The sequence below is a fragment of the Xiphophorus maculatus genome, chromosome 7 (genome assembly GCF_002775205.1).
Source record: "Xiphophorus maculatus strain JP 163 A chromosome 7, X_maculatus-5.0-male, whole genome shotgun sequence".
In the NCBI taxonomy this organism is placed as follows: Eukaryota; Metazoa; Chordata; class Actinopteri; order Cyprinodontiformes; family Poeciliidae; genus Xiphophorus; species Xiphophorus maculatus.
In genome coordinates, this window is record NC_036449.1 from 19,916,002 (window position 1) to 19,932,290 (window position 16,289).

A 16,289-nucleotide genomic window follows, 5' to 3' on the forward strand; every position below is an offset into this window, starting at 1 on the left:
AGAAACCACAGCCAATCAGAACACCAGACCAAGTGTAGAATCTATGGAAAAGAAAAATTACAGAAAACAAAAACAGTTTAAATAAATAATTTAGTAGAAACAGAAAATGACAAACAGCAGAATAAATAAACAGATCACAATAAACCAGTCTAAGTCTTTTCATAATCAATGCCATAACCATGGTAACGCAAGAACACATTCTCAAAAATCAATATAGATTAAATTGGAAGACATTTTAAATATCTAAAATAAATAAGCAAAACAAAATTAATTATGAATTCTCGAAGCAAAATTGTTCATAAAAAAAAGAACAACAACAAAAAACCCACACAACAATGGCTAGATAAGACCAAAGTACCAGACTGAAGACTTATCCAGAAACTGAAAAAGAAACTGAAGTCGTTTTGATAATCGTTTTAAGTTCAATCATTTTCCTCTGTCGGTCAATGGGGCAGGGCAATGAAGGGCAAAATCCGAGACAAAAACAACATGATCAGGGAGGATTCCTGAAGGACAACAGGACAGGTGAAGGTTTAAGGTCAAACCCTTAACTCAGAATGAAATTGTCACTTTTCACAAACATGCAACCATCACTTAAAATAACAGCAAAATACCTGCAGCATTTCTTGAGGAAGACTGCTGAACCTGATGTTAGGGTCACTAAGGTCATTCATCAGCACGGTGGCGACGAGGTTCTTTTCTGTTGTTGGGGCAATGATCGAGGAGCGTTCCTGAAGGACAATAGGACGGGTGCAGGTTTAACCCTTTAAGAACTCAATGAATAGTTTCAAAAACTCCCACTTGTAAATATCAGACAGCAAAATACCTGCAGCATTTGTTCAGGAAGACTGAGACCGATGGTAGGGTAATTAAGGTCATCCATCAACAGGGGGGAGGGAGGGAGGGCGATGAGGGCTTCTTCCGTCGTTGTTGGAGCGATGAGGGCTTCTTCCGTCGTTGTTGGAGCGATGAGGGCTTCTTCCGTCGTTGTTGGAGCGATGAGGGCTTCTTCCATCGGTCGATTGGGGTCCGATGAAGGGCGAATTCCGAGATGAAAAAAAATCAGATGAACCAGAAGGATTCCTGAAGGACAACAGGATAGAAAGACAAGACGGGTACAGGTTTAAGGTTAAATCTTTTAACAACTCTGAAATCAGCACATTTCAGAGTTAAACCCATTAAAAGATCTCTTAAAAAATAGCAAAATACCTGCATTTCTTGAGGAAGACTTCTGAGCCTGATGGCAGGATCACTGAGGTCGTCCATCGGCAGTGGAGGTGATAATGGCCTTTTCTGTCGGTCATTGCAATGTTATTTTTATTGTTACCTTCTATTAACCCCTTACCCATCGGTTGGGTTCCTTTTCACACAAACCCGACCGAAGGGCAATTAATCTCTTACCCGTCGGTCGGGTTCCTTTTCACACAAACCCAACCGAAGGGCTACTAACCCCTTACCCGTCGGTCGGGTTCCTTTTCACACAAACCCGACCGAAGGGCTACTAACCCCTTACCCGTCAATCGGGTTCCTTTTCACACAAACCCGACCGAAGGGCTACTAACCCCTTACCCCTCAGTCGGGTCCCTTTTCACGCAAACCCGACCGAAAGGCAATTAACCTCTTACCCGTCGGTCGGGTTCCTATTCACACAAACCCGACCGAAGGGCAATTAACCCCTTATCCGTCGGTCGAGTTCCTTTTCACACAAACCGACCGAAGGGCAATTAACCCCTTACCAGTCGGTCGAGTTCCTTTTCACACAAACCCGACCGAAGGGCAATTAACCCCTTACCCGTCGGTCGAGTTCCTTTTCACACAAACCCGACCGAAGGGCAATTAACCCCTTACCCGTCAGTCGAGTTCCTTTTCACACAAACCCGACCAAAGGGCTACTAACCCCTTACCCATCGGTCAGGTTCCTTTTCATACAAACCCGACCGAAGGGCAATTAACCTCTTACCCGTCAATATGGTTCGCTTTCACACATACCTGACCAAAGAGCAATTAACCCCTCACCCGTCGGTCGGGTTCCTTTTCACACAAACCCAACTGAATGGCAACTAACCTCTTACAAGTTGAGATGGTTAGTTTTCACACACACTCAACCGAAGGGTAACCCAAGCCCTTTACCCTTTTGTAACAAAGATCAGAACTACCTTTCAAATAGTGTTTTTCTTGCGTGGAGCACTGTGCATGGAGTAGATTGATCCCTTCATTGTACTCATTTGTTACCAAATTCCTTGAACTCATCCGATGACTTCATAGCCTTGAGGAGTAGCTACCGGAAGTACCATACCACATTTCCTGGTGTTGTATTCACACTCCTACCTTTCACAATCCGAGGCCATCTGGTGTCGTCGTTCCATCTCAACAAAAACTGTTGATCGGCTTCCATATACCATCACTTACCGGTCCATATACCATAGCTTCCCGGTCCACCATGTGTTGGCAAGGGCTTAAATTCCCAACCACGAGCTCAAAACCATTATCCACCACTATAGACACTGAGAATGGATGTGGTGACAGTGGAGAAAATAACAAAAAAAAAACTTCTCTTTAACAGGAAGACGTATCAGAAAAAAACTGCAGTGAAACACTGATTAAAAGTTGTGTAAGCTGAAGCACAGACTCATACTGAAGAAGTATGCTGTGACAGTGGATAGGAAAAACTTCCCTTTAACAGGAAGCTTTACCAAAAAGACCTCCCTTTAACAGGAAGGCTTTCCAAAAAAAAAAAAAGAAAAGAATGCACTAAGTAAGCTTAAGCAATGCCTCCTACCGACGATTCACGTGATAAGACTTTCCAAAATAAGGGTAATACTGCACCAATTATTTAAATTGGTTAATAGTTAAGCTAAAGCAGTGAGTCGCACTGAGGATCTCATCTGGTGACAGTGGAGAGGAAAAACTTCCCTTTAACAGGAAGATTTTTCAAAAGAAGTCAAAGTTGCACCAATTTAAATGTGTTAAGTTACAGGTAAGCTTAGGCAATGCCTCACAATGAACATGCATGTGGTGACAGCAGAAAGGGAAAACTGCCCTTTAACACGAAGACTTTCCCAAAAAAAGGGTTATCAAACATTGGTTAAAAGCTATGAAAGCTTAAGCAATGCCTCATGTTGAGGATACATGTTGTGACAGTGGAGAGGAAAACCTTCCCTATAACAGGAAAACTTTCCAAAATGAGGCCAACACTGCACCAATTATTTTAATAGTTAAGCAAGCTAAATCAATGCCTCATATTTAGGATGAATGTAGTGACAGTGGAGAGGATAACCTTCCCTTTAACAGGAAGAAACCTCCAGCAGAACCAGAAGTTGGCTCTGTATGAAAGGCCATCCGTCACTACCCCGGGGGATTTGAAAGGACAGAATAAAGAGAGAGACAGAAAAAGAAAAGGAGCTGCTCCAGGAGTGTTTCTATAGGAGAAAAGAGCATTAGTTGTAGTAGAAGCTCCTTTGGCGCTTTATCTATGAGAAAGAAAAAAGTTATTTGCAACAAAAGCTCGACCAGTTGCTTAGTCTAGGAGAAAAAATGGGTTAAAACAAACTTAAACTCTGAAGGGCAGGTCCCAGTCAATCCTCTCCAGAAGGAAAACATGGAGTTCAGCTGAAAACCTGAAAATAGGAGATGGTGGATTACAGTGTGAACATTACCTCTGTTACCTCTGACCTGCAGCTCCAGAAGATCTCTCCGTTGTCGTCCAGAAGAAATTAAGTCGCATGACGAAATTGCACAAGGCCGCGCGTTTTCCGGCGCAAAAATTAATCAGTTTTCACGTTTAAATTGAACGTAAATTGAATTAATTTGAGTTATTGAGTTATTAAAGTATGGACCCTAAATTTCAAACTAAATATTAAGTACAAAAAATAAAAAAAGTGTATGTTGAAATATAAAAACCTCATCTTCACCCAAAAACATTTGATATTGATTGGAAAGATAATTATCCTAATACAGCTATACTAATGTGAATATAGCCACATTAGAACTAATAAGTAGGTATGTTATCAAGGTTTATTATTGTGATATTTACAAAGCCTAAGCTGAATGACTTCCTACAACCTCTAAACTGTATTTGCCAAATCCTTGACAGCCTTCTTTCTTTCACATTACAACTGACTTTAAGCCAGGAACTTCAGATTGTAGATATCAGATTCTAGTTACACCTAAACCTCCACAGGTCACAAGACCACAGCAACTGCTTCAAACAGCACTAAAACTCCAAAGACAGAAGGATTTACAACAGCAGAATCCTTCTCAGCTCATTGACTCTCAGCAGAGAATCAAACCAAACCAGCACACCAAGAGGCCTAGCGTTGGCCTTCAACAAACAGCGTTAGCATCAGCAGCGTAGCATAGCAAAACCCGCAACAGCTCCTACCCTGAGATGTCTTCTGGACCCGCCATTGGAACAGTTCTTTGACTTAACCAACCTTTGACGAGTTGGGCGGATCCGCCAGGCACCTTGTAGCGATTCCTCAGCTTGACGGAAGCGATCCTCAACTTCATTGAAGGGAATCCTCAACTTGATTGTAGTATATCCATAATCTATCAACTGCTAACAGTCCTCAGCTTGATTGTAGTATATCCATAATCGATCAACTGGTAGCTTCAGATGCCATTATATCTCCTCAGATGTTTCAGGGACGCCACCAGCAAAACAAACCACCGCTGAGAGGCCATGGTCGGGTCTCTCCTTGTGTGCTGCTCTGTTTAGGAACAAAAAAAGTGCTTCACTAACGTCATCGGTGGAAAAACGACAACCAACTTAGAATTAGGCTTCCGAAAATATAACTTACCGAATAACCAACGCAGCGATTTCAAACACGACGCTCCCGCGACCTACTTGCCATCACTGCTGCCTACTCGTAGGTCAAGTACAAGACGCCAAACTAGGCCTCGATGAACACTGACGCGATTTCAATCGGATCCACAAAAGTTTCGGCCATAAGGCTGGGCGTCCGCTCGGATTCTGCGTCTTGGGAGATCAGAGAACATCATTTTTAATCCTGGTCCCAAAGTTCATGAGTATCAGACCGACAGTTTCGTGTCTGTCTGCAGCCAGGTGCTAGCCTCATCTTGCTCACGTAGAAGCTGCAGCATATTTCTATCCAGCATGGCGCATGCGCGTCACGCTCATTAATAACAAAAATGGCGCCATTCGTTACTGTTGGTAAATTTTAAATTTTCCAGTCCAAACACAGGGTAAAATTAAACCTGTAAAACCTACCCAACTGCAAAGAAACAGTACGAATCTAAACCTCTAATAAAACTCGTGTTAATATCACTATATGTTTTATTCATAATCTATCCCTAATATATTTTTAGAATAATTTAGAGAAACAGCGAAATGTATATTTTTTTTATGATGTACATGTATAAGAACAAAAAATTAGAGAAACAACAAACATACACACACACCCAATATATATATATATATATATCTTGAGTAATATCAACAATATATTGCTTCCCTGAGTAACATTTCTGTCTACCCTGCCGCAAGGAACAATGATGCATTAATCAAAATATGCAGCAGAAAAAAAGTGAGACGTTTTGTTTTTCTCTTGTTTTTTATTCTAGTTTTATCCATTTTTGTAATTTTTTTTTCTCTGTCTGGATGGATGGGTGAACGGACGGATGCAAATAAAACAGACTGCATTTCCCATTTATATTTTTGAAATTCTTCAAATAGCAACCGGACTTGGTCAAAGAGTGCTGTGACGGAGTTTATGTCCTGCCGGGGTAATTTTACTGCATAGATGTACTCACATAAAATCAAACACGGACAGATTTTGTTGTTGTTGCTGTTTAGTTTTCAAGCTGTAAGTGGTGAGTGACTGAACAATCTCGCCACGTCGCTCAGTCTAAACGGTGTGTTTACTGCTCTCTAACGGTTAACGTAGGCAATTGTATCCATGACTAATGTACACAGAAATAAGCTCAACGTTTATATAAATAATAATTCACACAGTACAAAATTAAAGTATTTAATCCTCGCACCTCCAAACATTGTACTTATTGCCGACTAATATATTAAAATAAGGCTTTTCATAACTGTTGTTGATGTACTTATTGAATAATGAGGTTAATGTTGATTATGAGCTGAGGTGTAGTAACTAGTTACATTTATTCAGTTACGTGCTTGAGTAACTTTGAAAATAAAAACTTTTAGGAGTAGTTTTACTTCTACATAGGCTATGCTATTACTTGAATAAAATTTCTGAATACTCTGTCACCTTCAAGAACAAACTTGTTTTAACCAAAATTCTGAGACACAAACACACATCTACAGCTTAGTGAGACCTGTTGTTTGTCCACAGGTTTTTTGTTTTAATGTTATTTTCTATCATCTGAAACTTCTGTGACATTAGAAGAAAATTAGAAAAAAAGATTACGTACTGTCACCAAAAGCACCTTAACCTGTTTCATTTACATTACCTATTGTGTGTGTTAGATTATATGTTTTATATTGAACTAATTTGATCTGTAAAATTTCTCCTGTTTCTTCTTCCTGGATTTGCTACTTTGTGATGTAGTATGTTATGCTATTTATTTGAATTCCTTTCCATTTTAATCTGTAAAACATAAGAATTTGTAAATTCCTTAGAAGTTAATATTTTTGTATGTCTGACACTTTCTAAATTATAAATGGCATTTTACGATTAGTATTCAGTACTCAAGTAGCTTTTTTACATAATACTTTTTTTGTTCTTACTGTGGACTCAATACTTGAGTAATTTGGACTCAAGCTACTTGAGTAATTTCTTGGACAATACTTTCTTACTTTTAATTCAGTAAAAATATGTTGATGAAGTGCTACTCTTACTTGAGTACAATATTTAAACACTCTTACCAACTTTGATTATGAGTCACATTTATTACTACAGTTGTGCAGTTCCTCTCAGGCAGTCATGTGAGGTGTGTCACAGATTTCTTTTGCTTGTTTATTTGCTTTGGACAATTGAACCCCATGATGAATAGGTCTTTTAACCTTATTTGCTATGCCTTTAACTTTCAAAAAGATCACAATTCACCTAATTCATTCATTTGAGCCTTTATTGATAATATTGACAGATCACCTTCTCAGCATATATGGATGCTGCTGGGAATGTGCTCTATTCAGAGCAATATTTGGAATGTGTGCTGGTTTTGGCCCCCTTAATACTCCTCTCCCTCTTCATCTTCATCTCCCATGCTGTCAGTGCCCACCTCTTCATAATCTTTCTCCAAAGCAGCCATATCTTCTCTGGCCTCTGAGAACTCTCCCTCCTCCATTCCCTCTCCAACATACCAGTGGACAAAGGCTCTCTTGGCATACATGAGATCAAACTTGTGGTCAAGCCTGGCCCAGGCCTCAGCAATGGCAGTGGTGTTGCTTAGCATGCACACAGCTCTTTGCACCTTAGCAAGGTCTCCTCCAGGAACTACAGTTGGAGGCTGGTAGTTGATCCCCACCTTGAAACCTGTGGGACACCAGTCCACAAACTGGATGGTACGTTTGGTCTTGATGGCAGCAATGGCTGAGTTGACATCTTTGGGTACAACATCTCCGCGGTACAGCAGACAGCATGCCATGTATTTGCCATGACGTGGGTCACATTTCACCATCTGATTAGCTGGTTCAAAGCATGCATTGGTGATGTCAGCCACAGATAGTTGTTCATGGTAGGCTTTTTCAGCAGAGATCACTGGAGCATAAGTGGCCAGAGGGAAGTGGATACGAGGATATGGCACCAAATTGGTCTGGAACTCTGTCAGGTCAACATTCAGCGCTCCATCAAAGCGGAGAGATGCTGTAATTGAAGACACAATCTGACCAATAAGCCTGTTCAGGTTGGTGTAGGTCGGTCTCTCAATGTCAAGATTTCTGCGGCAGATATCATAGATGGCCTCATTGTCCACCATGAAAGCACAGTCGGAGTGCTCCAGGGTGGTGTGGGTGGTTAGAATGGAGTTGTAAGGCTCCACTACTGCTGTAGAAACCTGGGGGGCTGGGTAGACAGCAAATTCAAGTTTGGACTTTTTCCCATAGTCGACAGAGAGTCTTTCCATCAGCAGGGAGGTAAAACCAGAACCAGTTCCTCCACCAAAGGAGTGGAAGATGAGGAAACCTTGCAGACCAGTGCACTGATCAGCCTGAAAAAAAAAAACGTTTGTGAGGAATTAGAAGTTGACTCCAGCCAGACGTATAAGTTAACCACAACCTCTCAAGAAATCAAAATCCTGCAAAGCTAATTCAAATATCCTTGAAATCCTCACCAGTTTACGTGTCCTATCTAGAACAAGATCTATAATCTCCTTGCCAATGGTGTAGTGACCACGAGCGTAGTTGTTGGCAGCATCTTCCTTTCCTGTAATAAGCTGCTCAGGGTGGAACAGCTGACGGTAGGTTCCTGTACGCACCTCATCTGTAAATGAGCAATAAAAAAATTAAAATGACAACTAGTTCACAATATCAAATATTTCTAAGTGATTGTTCATCTGTAGACTGCTGACCAATGACAGTAGGTTCCAGATCGACAAAGATGGCTCTGGGTACATGCTTTCCTGCCCCTGTTTCACTGAAGAAGGTATTGAAGGAGTCATCCCCTCCTCCAATAGTCTTGTCAGAAGGCATCTGACCATCTGGCTGGATTCCATGTTCAAGGCAGTACAGCTCCCAACATGCATTGCCCATTTGGGCTCCAGCTTGGCCAACATGCATAGAAATACACTCACGCTAAAGAAATAGGAGAGAAGGTTGATTACTTTATTATCAGCACATGTTCATATACTTTGTGAAAATGTTTGCACACAGAGCTTGAATTATATCACCAAACATTGCAGGCACTAGAGTAACTAAGAAGCATATCTGGGTGTCACTGAAACATATAAGGAAGTCTCCATTGTGTCTTGGTTTTCAAAAAATAGAATATTTGGCAGACAGGAAGGCTATGCGTCAAGAAGATGGAAAATTCTTACCCACACCTCCCATTCCTGTATCCTTCCCTTTCCTCATCCCCTCCCCCATTTGGATCCCTCCTCCCATCCTGTCCACAGCTGCAGACTGTAGTGCTGTGTAACACTTAGGGATGTCGCCCTCTCTCTTTTTCTCTCTCCCTCTCTCTCTCCCTCTTTCTCCACATTTCCTAAAGCAAAGATTCCTTACAAAATGTCTGCCATCTAGCTTGCACTGCAGGCAAACCACTCCTCTTTTCTCTTTCCTGTTTATTTCATCCCTCCCACTGCCACGATTACTATGACCAGTCCCACTGAGAAAAGAGAACAGTAAATCTAGATTTTTTTTGTCCTTATTTGGATATGTGTTCTGCTTCTTAACAAGACATACTGACATGAAACACATCTGGTAAGAAAAAAGTTTTGTAACATATGAATTCTCCATTATCTGATCAAGTTTTGTCAAGTCTACATGAATTGTTAATTTTTCCTGAATTCCAAATACTCTCACTTCCCTCCCCCAAATAGTCAATAAAGGCTCTCTGAAAGGCTTTATTATGTAAAATGCATTCCCATTAGCTACTGCTTACAGGGAAAAAGTTCCCTTTGTATCAAAACATTTATTGCAGCAGAGGCAACTTAGCTTTAAGAGGCTCACATGTTGAAGCTAAACAATGAAAATAGACAGTGGAAATTTCCAAGCCATGTCATCAGCTAAGCAGCTACTCACCATTTTGTCTGCTTGTCCTTCGACTGACGATGAGGATTCAGACACAAGGCAGAAGTGCAGAAAAAAGGGAGAGCCAGGCCTTATATACACAAGGATGTGAAGGGGGCTGGCAGTAAACCACAGAAGCAGCTGCATAGTTTATTGGCGGGAGGGAACAGCAGTTAAGAGAAAAAAGAGGCAAGTTCCTTCTGTTGCTTTTCATTATAGCCACCTTAAAACACATTTATACAGTGTTTAGGGCATTGCAAAAACACAAGTTCTGAAGATATCAGTTTAATTTCCCTATTTGACCTTTTATACAATTTTAAATGGTTTCCATATGGTCATGTATATTTGTGGACAATACCTAAATGCTAGAATTACTTTTGTTTGTTACCTTGAATCATTTACAAGCACAAATTTGACTATAGTAAACTTTTACAGTTGTTTCTACACACTTGCCTTCATGGCCAAATTTATAAAGTGAATAATTCATTGAATAATCACACAAAGTTGAAATGGATGGAATAAAAATATTTTTTTATTGTTAGCATTGAACATGGCAGACATATGCTTTAATTATAGAACAAGTGGAGAACACATAATGACAATGCTAAAAGATTGTATTAAAAGAAATGGTACACTGGTTTTTATGTATATAATTTGTGATCAATTCAAAACAGAGTTAAAACATTGAAGCAACTGTAAAGTACAGCATAACTCAAGACTAAACAAAATAAAACTTCCCCAATAGAATCACAAAGCTGTTAGTCATACATGCATGCAAAACTGAACTGGGATCCTATTGTTGCTACAGCCCGCTGTCTGAGAATGAGCTGTACAAACAACACCAGCCAGTGAGGACATCAGTTATTCTCCATGGTTCTCACTCTAACTGAGTTACAGCTGAATGGTACGTAGAAACTGACATAGGAGTCCTTTCATAACTTGCATTCCTCATGGGAGAGGATACTTGGGGGGAGGGGAACAAAATGGAGGGTTTGGTCTAAGTTTTCTAGCCTGATAAAAAAGCTGAAAGAAATGCTCAAACAAAAAAGCAACTGTGTTCTGTTTAGGGCTGAAACGTTTTGATGGCACCACACCAAACGATTACAATACAATCAGTACATTTTCAAAATAGACAATGCCTGGACAAGTGAAATTACATTTATTTTATTACCAAGTGCCACAATGTGCAGTTCATGCCTTTCAAATGTAAGATTATTGGGATTTGATTTGAATAAATATGTTCATTTTTCATCTATTTCATAGTTTTGTGAGCTTTTGTGCTGATTTTGTCGAGGCTGTTTGTGTGTTATGCAGGGTTTTTGACAAAGATTGCCTACTTTATTGGTAGCTGAATAAAAGCTATATCATCAAAAACATTGGGTAACCGATATAGATCTAATCTGGATCTCAAAAAGAAAAAAAATTAGATGGAAAAAAAAGTAGTTTGACTTATTATCCACAATTGTTCAATTTTGAATCTGCATAATGGAATTAACTTTGGTCTAATATGTAACCACATTTACGAATATTGGATAGGGTCTCTGATTTTTATATTTCAACTTGATGCACAAAATTTAGCTGTGTAAATGCCCTTGAAACCAGGAAGACATCTAATAATTTTGTCTAAAAGCAGGCTTTGGACAAAGTTTGATTAGTATTCCTCTTCATCATTATCGCCATCTACGTTGTCAGCACCCACCTCTTCGTAATCCTTCTCCAAAGCAGCCAAATCTTCTCTGGCCTCTGAGAACTCTCCCTCCTCCATTCCCTCTCCAACATACCAGTGGACAAAGGCTCTCTTGGCATACATGAGATCAAACTTGTGGTCAAGCCTGGCCCAGGCCTCAGCGATGGCAGTGGTGTTGCTCAGCATGCACACAGCTCTTTGCACCTTAGCAAGGTCTCCTCCAGGAACTACAGTTGGAGGCTGGTAGTTGATCCCCACCTTGAAACCTGTGGGACACCAGTCCACAAACTGGATGGTACGTTTGGTCTTGATGGCAGCAATGGCCGAGTTGACATCTTTGGGAACAACATCGCCACGATACAGCAGACAGCATGCCATGTATTTACCACGACGTGGGTCACATTTCACCATCTGATTAGCTGGCTCAAAGCAGGTGTTAGTGATGTCAGCCACAGATAGTTGCTCATGGTAGGCTTTCTCAGAAGAGATCACTGGGGCGTAGGTGGCCAGAGGGAAATGGATACGAGGATAAGGCACCAAGTTGGTCTGGAACTCTGTCAGGTCAACATTCAGCGCTCCATCAAAGCGGAGAGATGCTGTGATTGAAGACACAATCTGACTAATGAGCCTGTTCAGGTTGCTATAGGTTGGTCTCTCAATGTCAAGATTTCTGCGGCAGATATCATAGATGGCCTCATTGTCCACCATGAAAGCACAGTCGGAGTGCTCCAGGGTGGTGTGGGTGGTTAGAATGGAGTTGTAAGGCTCCACTACTGCTGTAGAAACCTGGGGTGCCGGATAGATGGCAAACTCAAGCTTTGACTTTTTCCCATAATCAACAGACAGCCTCTCCATTAGCAGGGAGGTAAAACCAGAGCCGGTACCACCACCAAAGGAGTGGAAGATGAGGAAACCTTGCAGACCAGTGCACTGATCAGCCTGAAAATCACATATTCATATACGTTAAAATAACCAAATAGTAATATGCTTGCACATTACAAACTTGTGACCTTAGACCTCGTAGACTCACCAGTTTACGTGTTCTGTCCAAAACAATATCTATGATCTCTTTGCCAATGGTGTAGTGACCACGGGCGTAGTTGTTGGCAGCATCTTCCTTTCCTGTAATCATCTGCTCAGGGTGGAACAGCTGACGGTAAGTTCCTGTGCGCACTTCATCTGTAAATGAGCAATAAAATAACAAAACAAATAGACAAAAAAAATTATAATAATACACACACACACACACATATATATATATATATATATATATATATATATATATATATATATATATATATATATATATATATATATATATATATATATATATATAGTGCAGTCCTTGGCACAGCCAAGATACTGTGCAGAACCCTCAAGCTCCCAGGCCTCTGGTAGAGGACCCGAGCTCAGAGGATAAGAACCACCCGCAGTGGGTGAGAAGGGAATTTTTAATTTTATATATATCCTGACACGTATACTTAGCATTAAAATTTAACATTAAAGTACTCTAGCATCACACTAAATGATGGCACAAGGTAACTTACAACATTTAAGGCAGGTAATTAATCATTTGTGCATATTTAAATTGTGCTAATAAATTGTAGGAAAATACAAAACACTCTCAAATTCTCAAATGCCCATATATATCTTTCAAATATGTACAAAATATCTTTCACTTACCAATGACAGTGGGCTCAAGGTCGACAAAGATGGCCCTGGGAACGTGTTTTCCTGCCCCTGTCTCACTAAAGAAGGTATTGAAGGAATCATCCCCTCCAGTGGTCCTGTCATTTGGTATTTGTCCATCTGGCTGGATCCCATGTTCCAGACAGTACAGCTCCCAGCATGCATTACCAATCTGAGCCCCAGCCTGGCCCACATGAATGGAGATGCACTCGCGCTGCAAATACAACAATAAATGTAACTTTACTGAAGCATACTGCTTTCTAGGGTTAGACATAATTACAAAAAATCAACCTAAATATAAAAGATAAACTTTGTATGTCCAACTAACAAACTCACATCTTACCATATTTTTTGTCTCTCGCCTGACGTTCAGGTATCAGAAAGAGGATAGTGTTGGAAACGCCTGTAGTACGCTGCTTTTATATACAGCATGTACAGCTATAATATACAGCGATTCAACCTGAGATGAAATCAGAGAGCTTTACTTGTGAAACCAGGATAAGATCGCCCATTTTACAAACACACACACAATGCCAAAGGAGGTCACCACCCTGCTCATTATGTGTGGTGTTTTGTTCCTGTGTGTGTGCACCTCAAATTTCAGAAGGCAGAGGGAAAACCACAGATTCAGAGGAAGTTAAATCCTGAAAACAAAAAGTCTGTTGGCTCTGAAGTTTTGTTTTTGTATTGTATTATATTGAATCAAACAGAATGGAGAAAAGGTCTTTGTCAAAGAGCAGCAATATAGGTCCTCAACATTATTGTTTTTAATGTTTTAATTTTCCCATAAGAGCAACTTGAATAATGTGAACCTAAGCATTTGATCAACAAGATGACTAACATTTAAGATAAGTATCCTAAATCTTTATTATAGTTTGAAGTGGTACTACAAGTGTGAAACCTATCCAAACATTTTCTGACTTTTAAGATTCCTAAAGTGGAATAAAATACATGCAAAATGCCTCATGGGACCCTAGGTTGTATAACGTAGAAAAGACAATAATGACCTCTTATGTTGTGTCAAAAACTAAATTCAACAACATAAAATAAAGAGGTCCTAAAGTTTTACTTTGATTAATTTAAATTCCTTATGTCATGTGTTTCTTATTCGGCTTTAGCCAAAACCTAAACTTAGTAAACTGGCATGGTCTTGAAGGCAGGTTTTTAAAACAAGTCAAACTACTTTCAAGATCAGGATGCATCCTCATTACTGGTACTTTAAAGTACATGTGGCTGTTGACTCTGCAAGAGCTTTTGTGTCTGATAAATCACTGAAAGTGTCTCCGGTTAGTAAAAAGCTCAAGCCCTTGTGAATGAGCACTGAAAAATAGCTGAATGTTGTGAAGTCTTCTGGTGATAAAGATAAGGGGGCAACGGTTAAAGTGATGCTTCATTGTCAGGCATCTCTTTTTCTTCTTCTGATGTTTACTGACACATGTCGTATTAAAGCATGAAATTACAAAGGAATCTGTATGTGTTCTGTATGTGCAAACAGTATGCAAAGTTATGTCATTTGAATCTACATTTTAACAGAACACTCTAATAAAAACCCCACAAAATAGTAAAAAGAAAAAGAACAAAACACACAAACACACAACCTACTTTTTCTGTCTACCATATTTATTCCCCCCAATAGCCTCCTAGAGGTGTTGGTTCAGTCATAAATCTCTAATCGACTTCCACTGTGTGAAGTCTGTCAGAAATAGAAGCTTTGAAGTTGTCTAATCACGCCTCCTACAGCCTTTAGTTCATGGACTGTAAAGCTTTCGTTGCAGTAGTGAATGCACTGTTTGCTTAACAATTTCATGTACAAGACATTCTACTTAGGTAAACAGCCATTTCCTTCTTACAATGGCCAAAGTTCTCTTAGATAATGTTCCTCCTTTCTGTTCCTTACAGTGAACACAAGAATAAAGGAAAGTTCCAGAAATTTCCGCAGGTGTTTAGGTGTTCATCTTTACATAACTTGTCATGTAGGAAGAAGATTTGATTGACTCTTTCACTCTTGCTGTTTAATTTTTCTTTATAAAAGTTTCTTTAAGCCTGTTGGGGAAATATATTTTGGTTGTTAAATGTGTAGACAGTTGTCAAAAAACCCTAAAGGAAGTGGCAATGACCAGACTTACATAACATAATTGTAAAATTAACATAAATTAAATGCTATGCACTGGAACAAAAGCAGAACCAACACAAAGGGATTAAGCCGATAACATGCTGAACTGCTGTTAAGATTATGCATAGGACTCATGCAACACATTTCTGCTTATGTTATATTTTATATCCTTGCTGTTGTCTAATAGATATTAAGCTATTAAGGATGCTCCTGCTAGTAAAATAATAATCATATAAATTATTAATCAAATCATCAAGAACTTAAAAGACAAAGGATAAATTGCTTTAGCAACAAGTCAGTAACTTTTGGACACTGGCCTTTTGTAGCATCAAAGGAAAGTCTGGCGCTCAACAAGAAGTACCTGGATTAGACAGGAGGGACTTGAGATAAAGTAATTTTCTTCCTTCAAACCCCATTTTCAACTATTTGGGATGTCTAGGATTATGTGTAGAAAAGAAATAGTGAATTCTTAAAATAAGGACTGTGTTATGCCAACATTGAAAAATATTGAGACTATTTGTGTGAGGTTGCTTCTTTTTGAAGGGAGTCAGCTCACTCATAGCTCTGCCTGAAAATGCTGCATTGACCAAAGAAAGAATGAGGTTAAAATGCCCAGTGATCCAAGAACATTTTGATAATAAACAATATTTTCTCCAACATGACAGAACATGTCACAGTCATCATAACTGTGAAATACAAGTCTCCCAAGATTTTGATCTGCATTGAGAATATTTTGATCCTAAAATGTTTCTTCCAACAAGACTGAAATCTGTGAAAATTCTGTTTATTTTCTCCATCTCAAAACGTTTGACTGACTGTGGATTACGCATCAAACTTCTGTTTACACAAACTACGACCTCTAGTGCTCACAATTTCAAACTAAAAAATAGTTTTCAATACCAGTCTGAAAAGATTTGAGTAGGTCCTGCCCCTGCGCCTTATCCAATATGCCCCGGGCATGCATATCTGGCTCCTTGCGCTGCTAGTTACTGCAACTGCGACCCCTAGTGTTTAACAAGCCACGCTGCAAATACGATTAAATATCAGTTGTTGCTTTTTATCTTTTTTAGAAGGTTAAATCTGATTTTGTTTTTCATTTACTTATTTATTTATTTTTTTCCAGCGGAATGAGTTTGGGTGAG

At 39.6% G+C, this 16,289-nt stretch overlaps 2 protein-coding genes across 2 annotated transcripts; both read right to left on the reverse strand.

Moving 5' to 3' along the window:
• Positions 1-7,041: 7,041 nt before the first annotated feature.
• LOC102223550 (tubulin alpha chain) lies at positions 7,042-9,773 on the reverse strand. The gene is made up of 4 exons (XM_005800709.2): positions 9,671-9,773; positions 8,500-8,722; positions 8,263-8,411; positions 7,042-8,139 (listed from the first exon to the last, which is right to left on the reverse strand). The coding sequence occupies exons 1-4, from the start codon at positions 9,671-9,673 to the stop codon at positions 7,162-7,164; spliced, it is 1,353 nt and encodes a 450-aa protein (XP_005800766.1). The 5' UTR covers positions 9,674-9,773; the 3' UTR covers positions 7,042-7,161.
• Positions 9,774-10,202: 429 nt separating this feature from the next.
• Positions 10,203-13,418, reverse strand: LOC102223804 (tubulin alpha-1C chain-like). The gene is made up of 4 exons (XM_023336810.1): positions 13,378-13,418; positions 13,029-13,248; positions 12,376-12,524; positions 10,203-12,284 (listed from the first exon to the last, which is right to left on the reverse strand). Exons 1-4 carry the CDS (start codon positions 13,378-13,380, stop codon positions 11,310-11,312), a joined length of 1,347 nt encoding a protein of 448 aa, XP_023192578.1. The 5' UTR covers positions 13,381-13,418; the 3' UTR covers positions 10,203-11,309.
• Between the last annotated feature and the right edge of the window lie 2,871 nt (positions 13,419-16,289).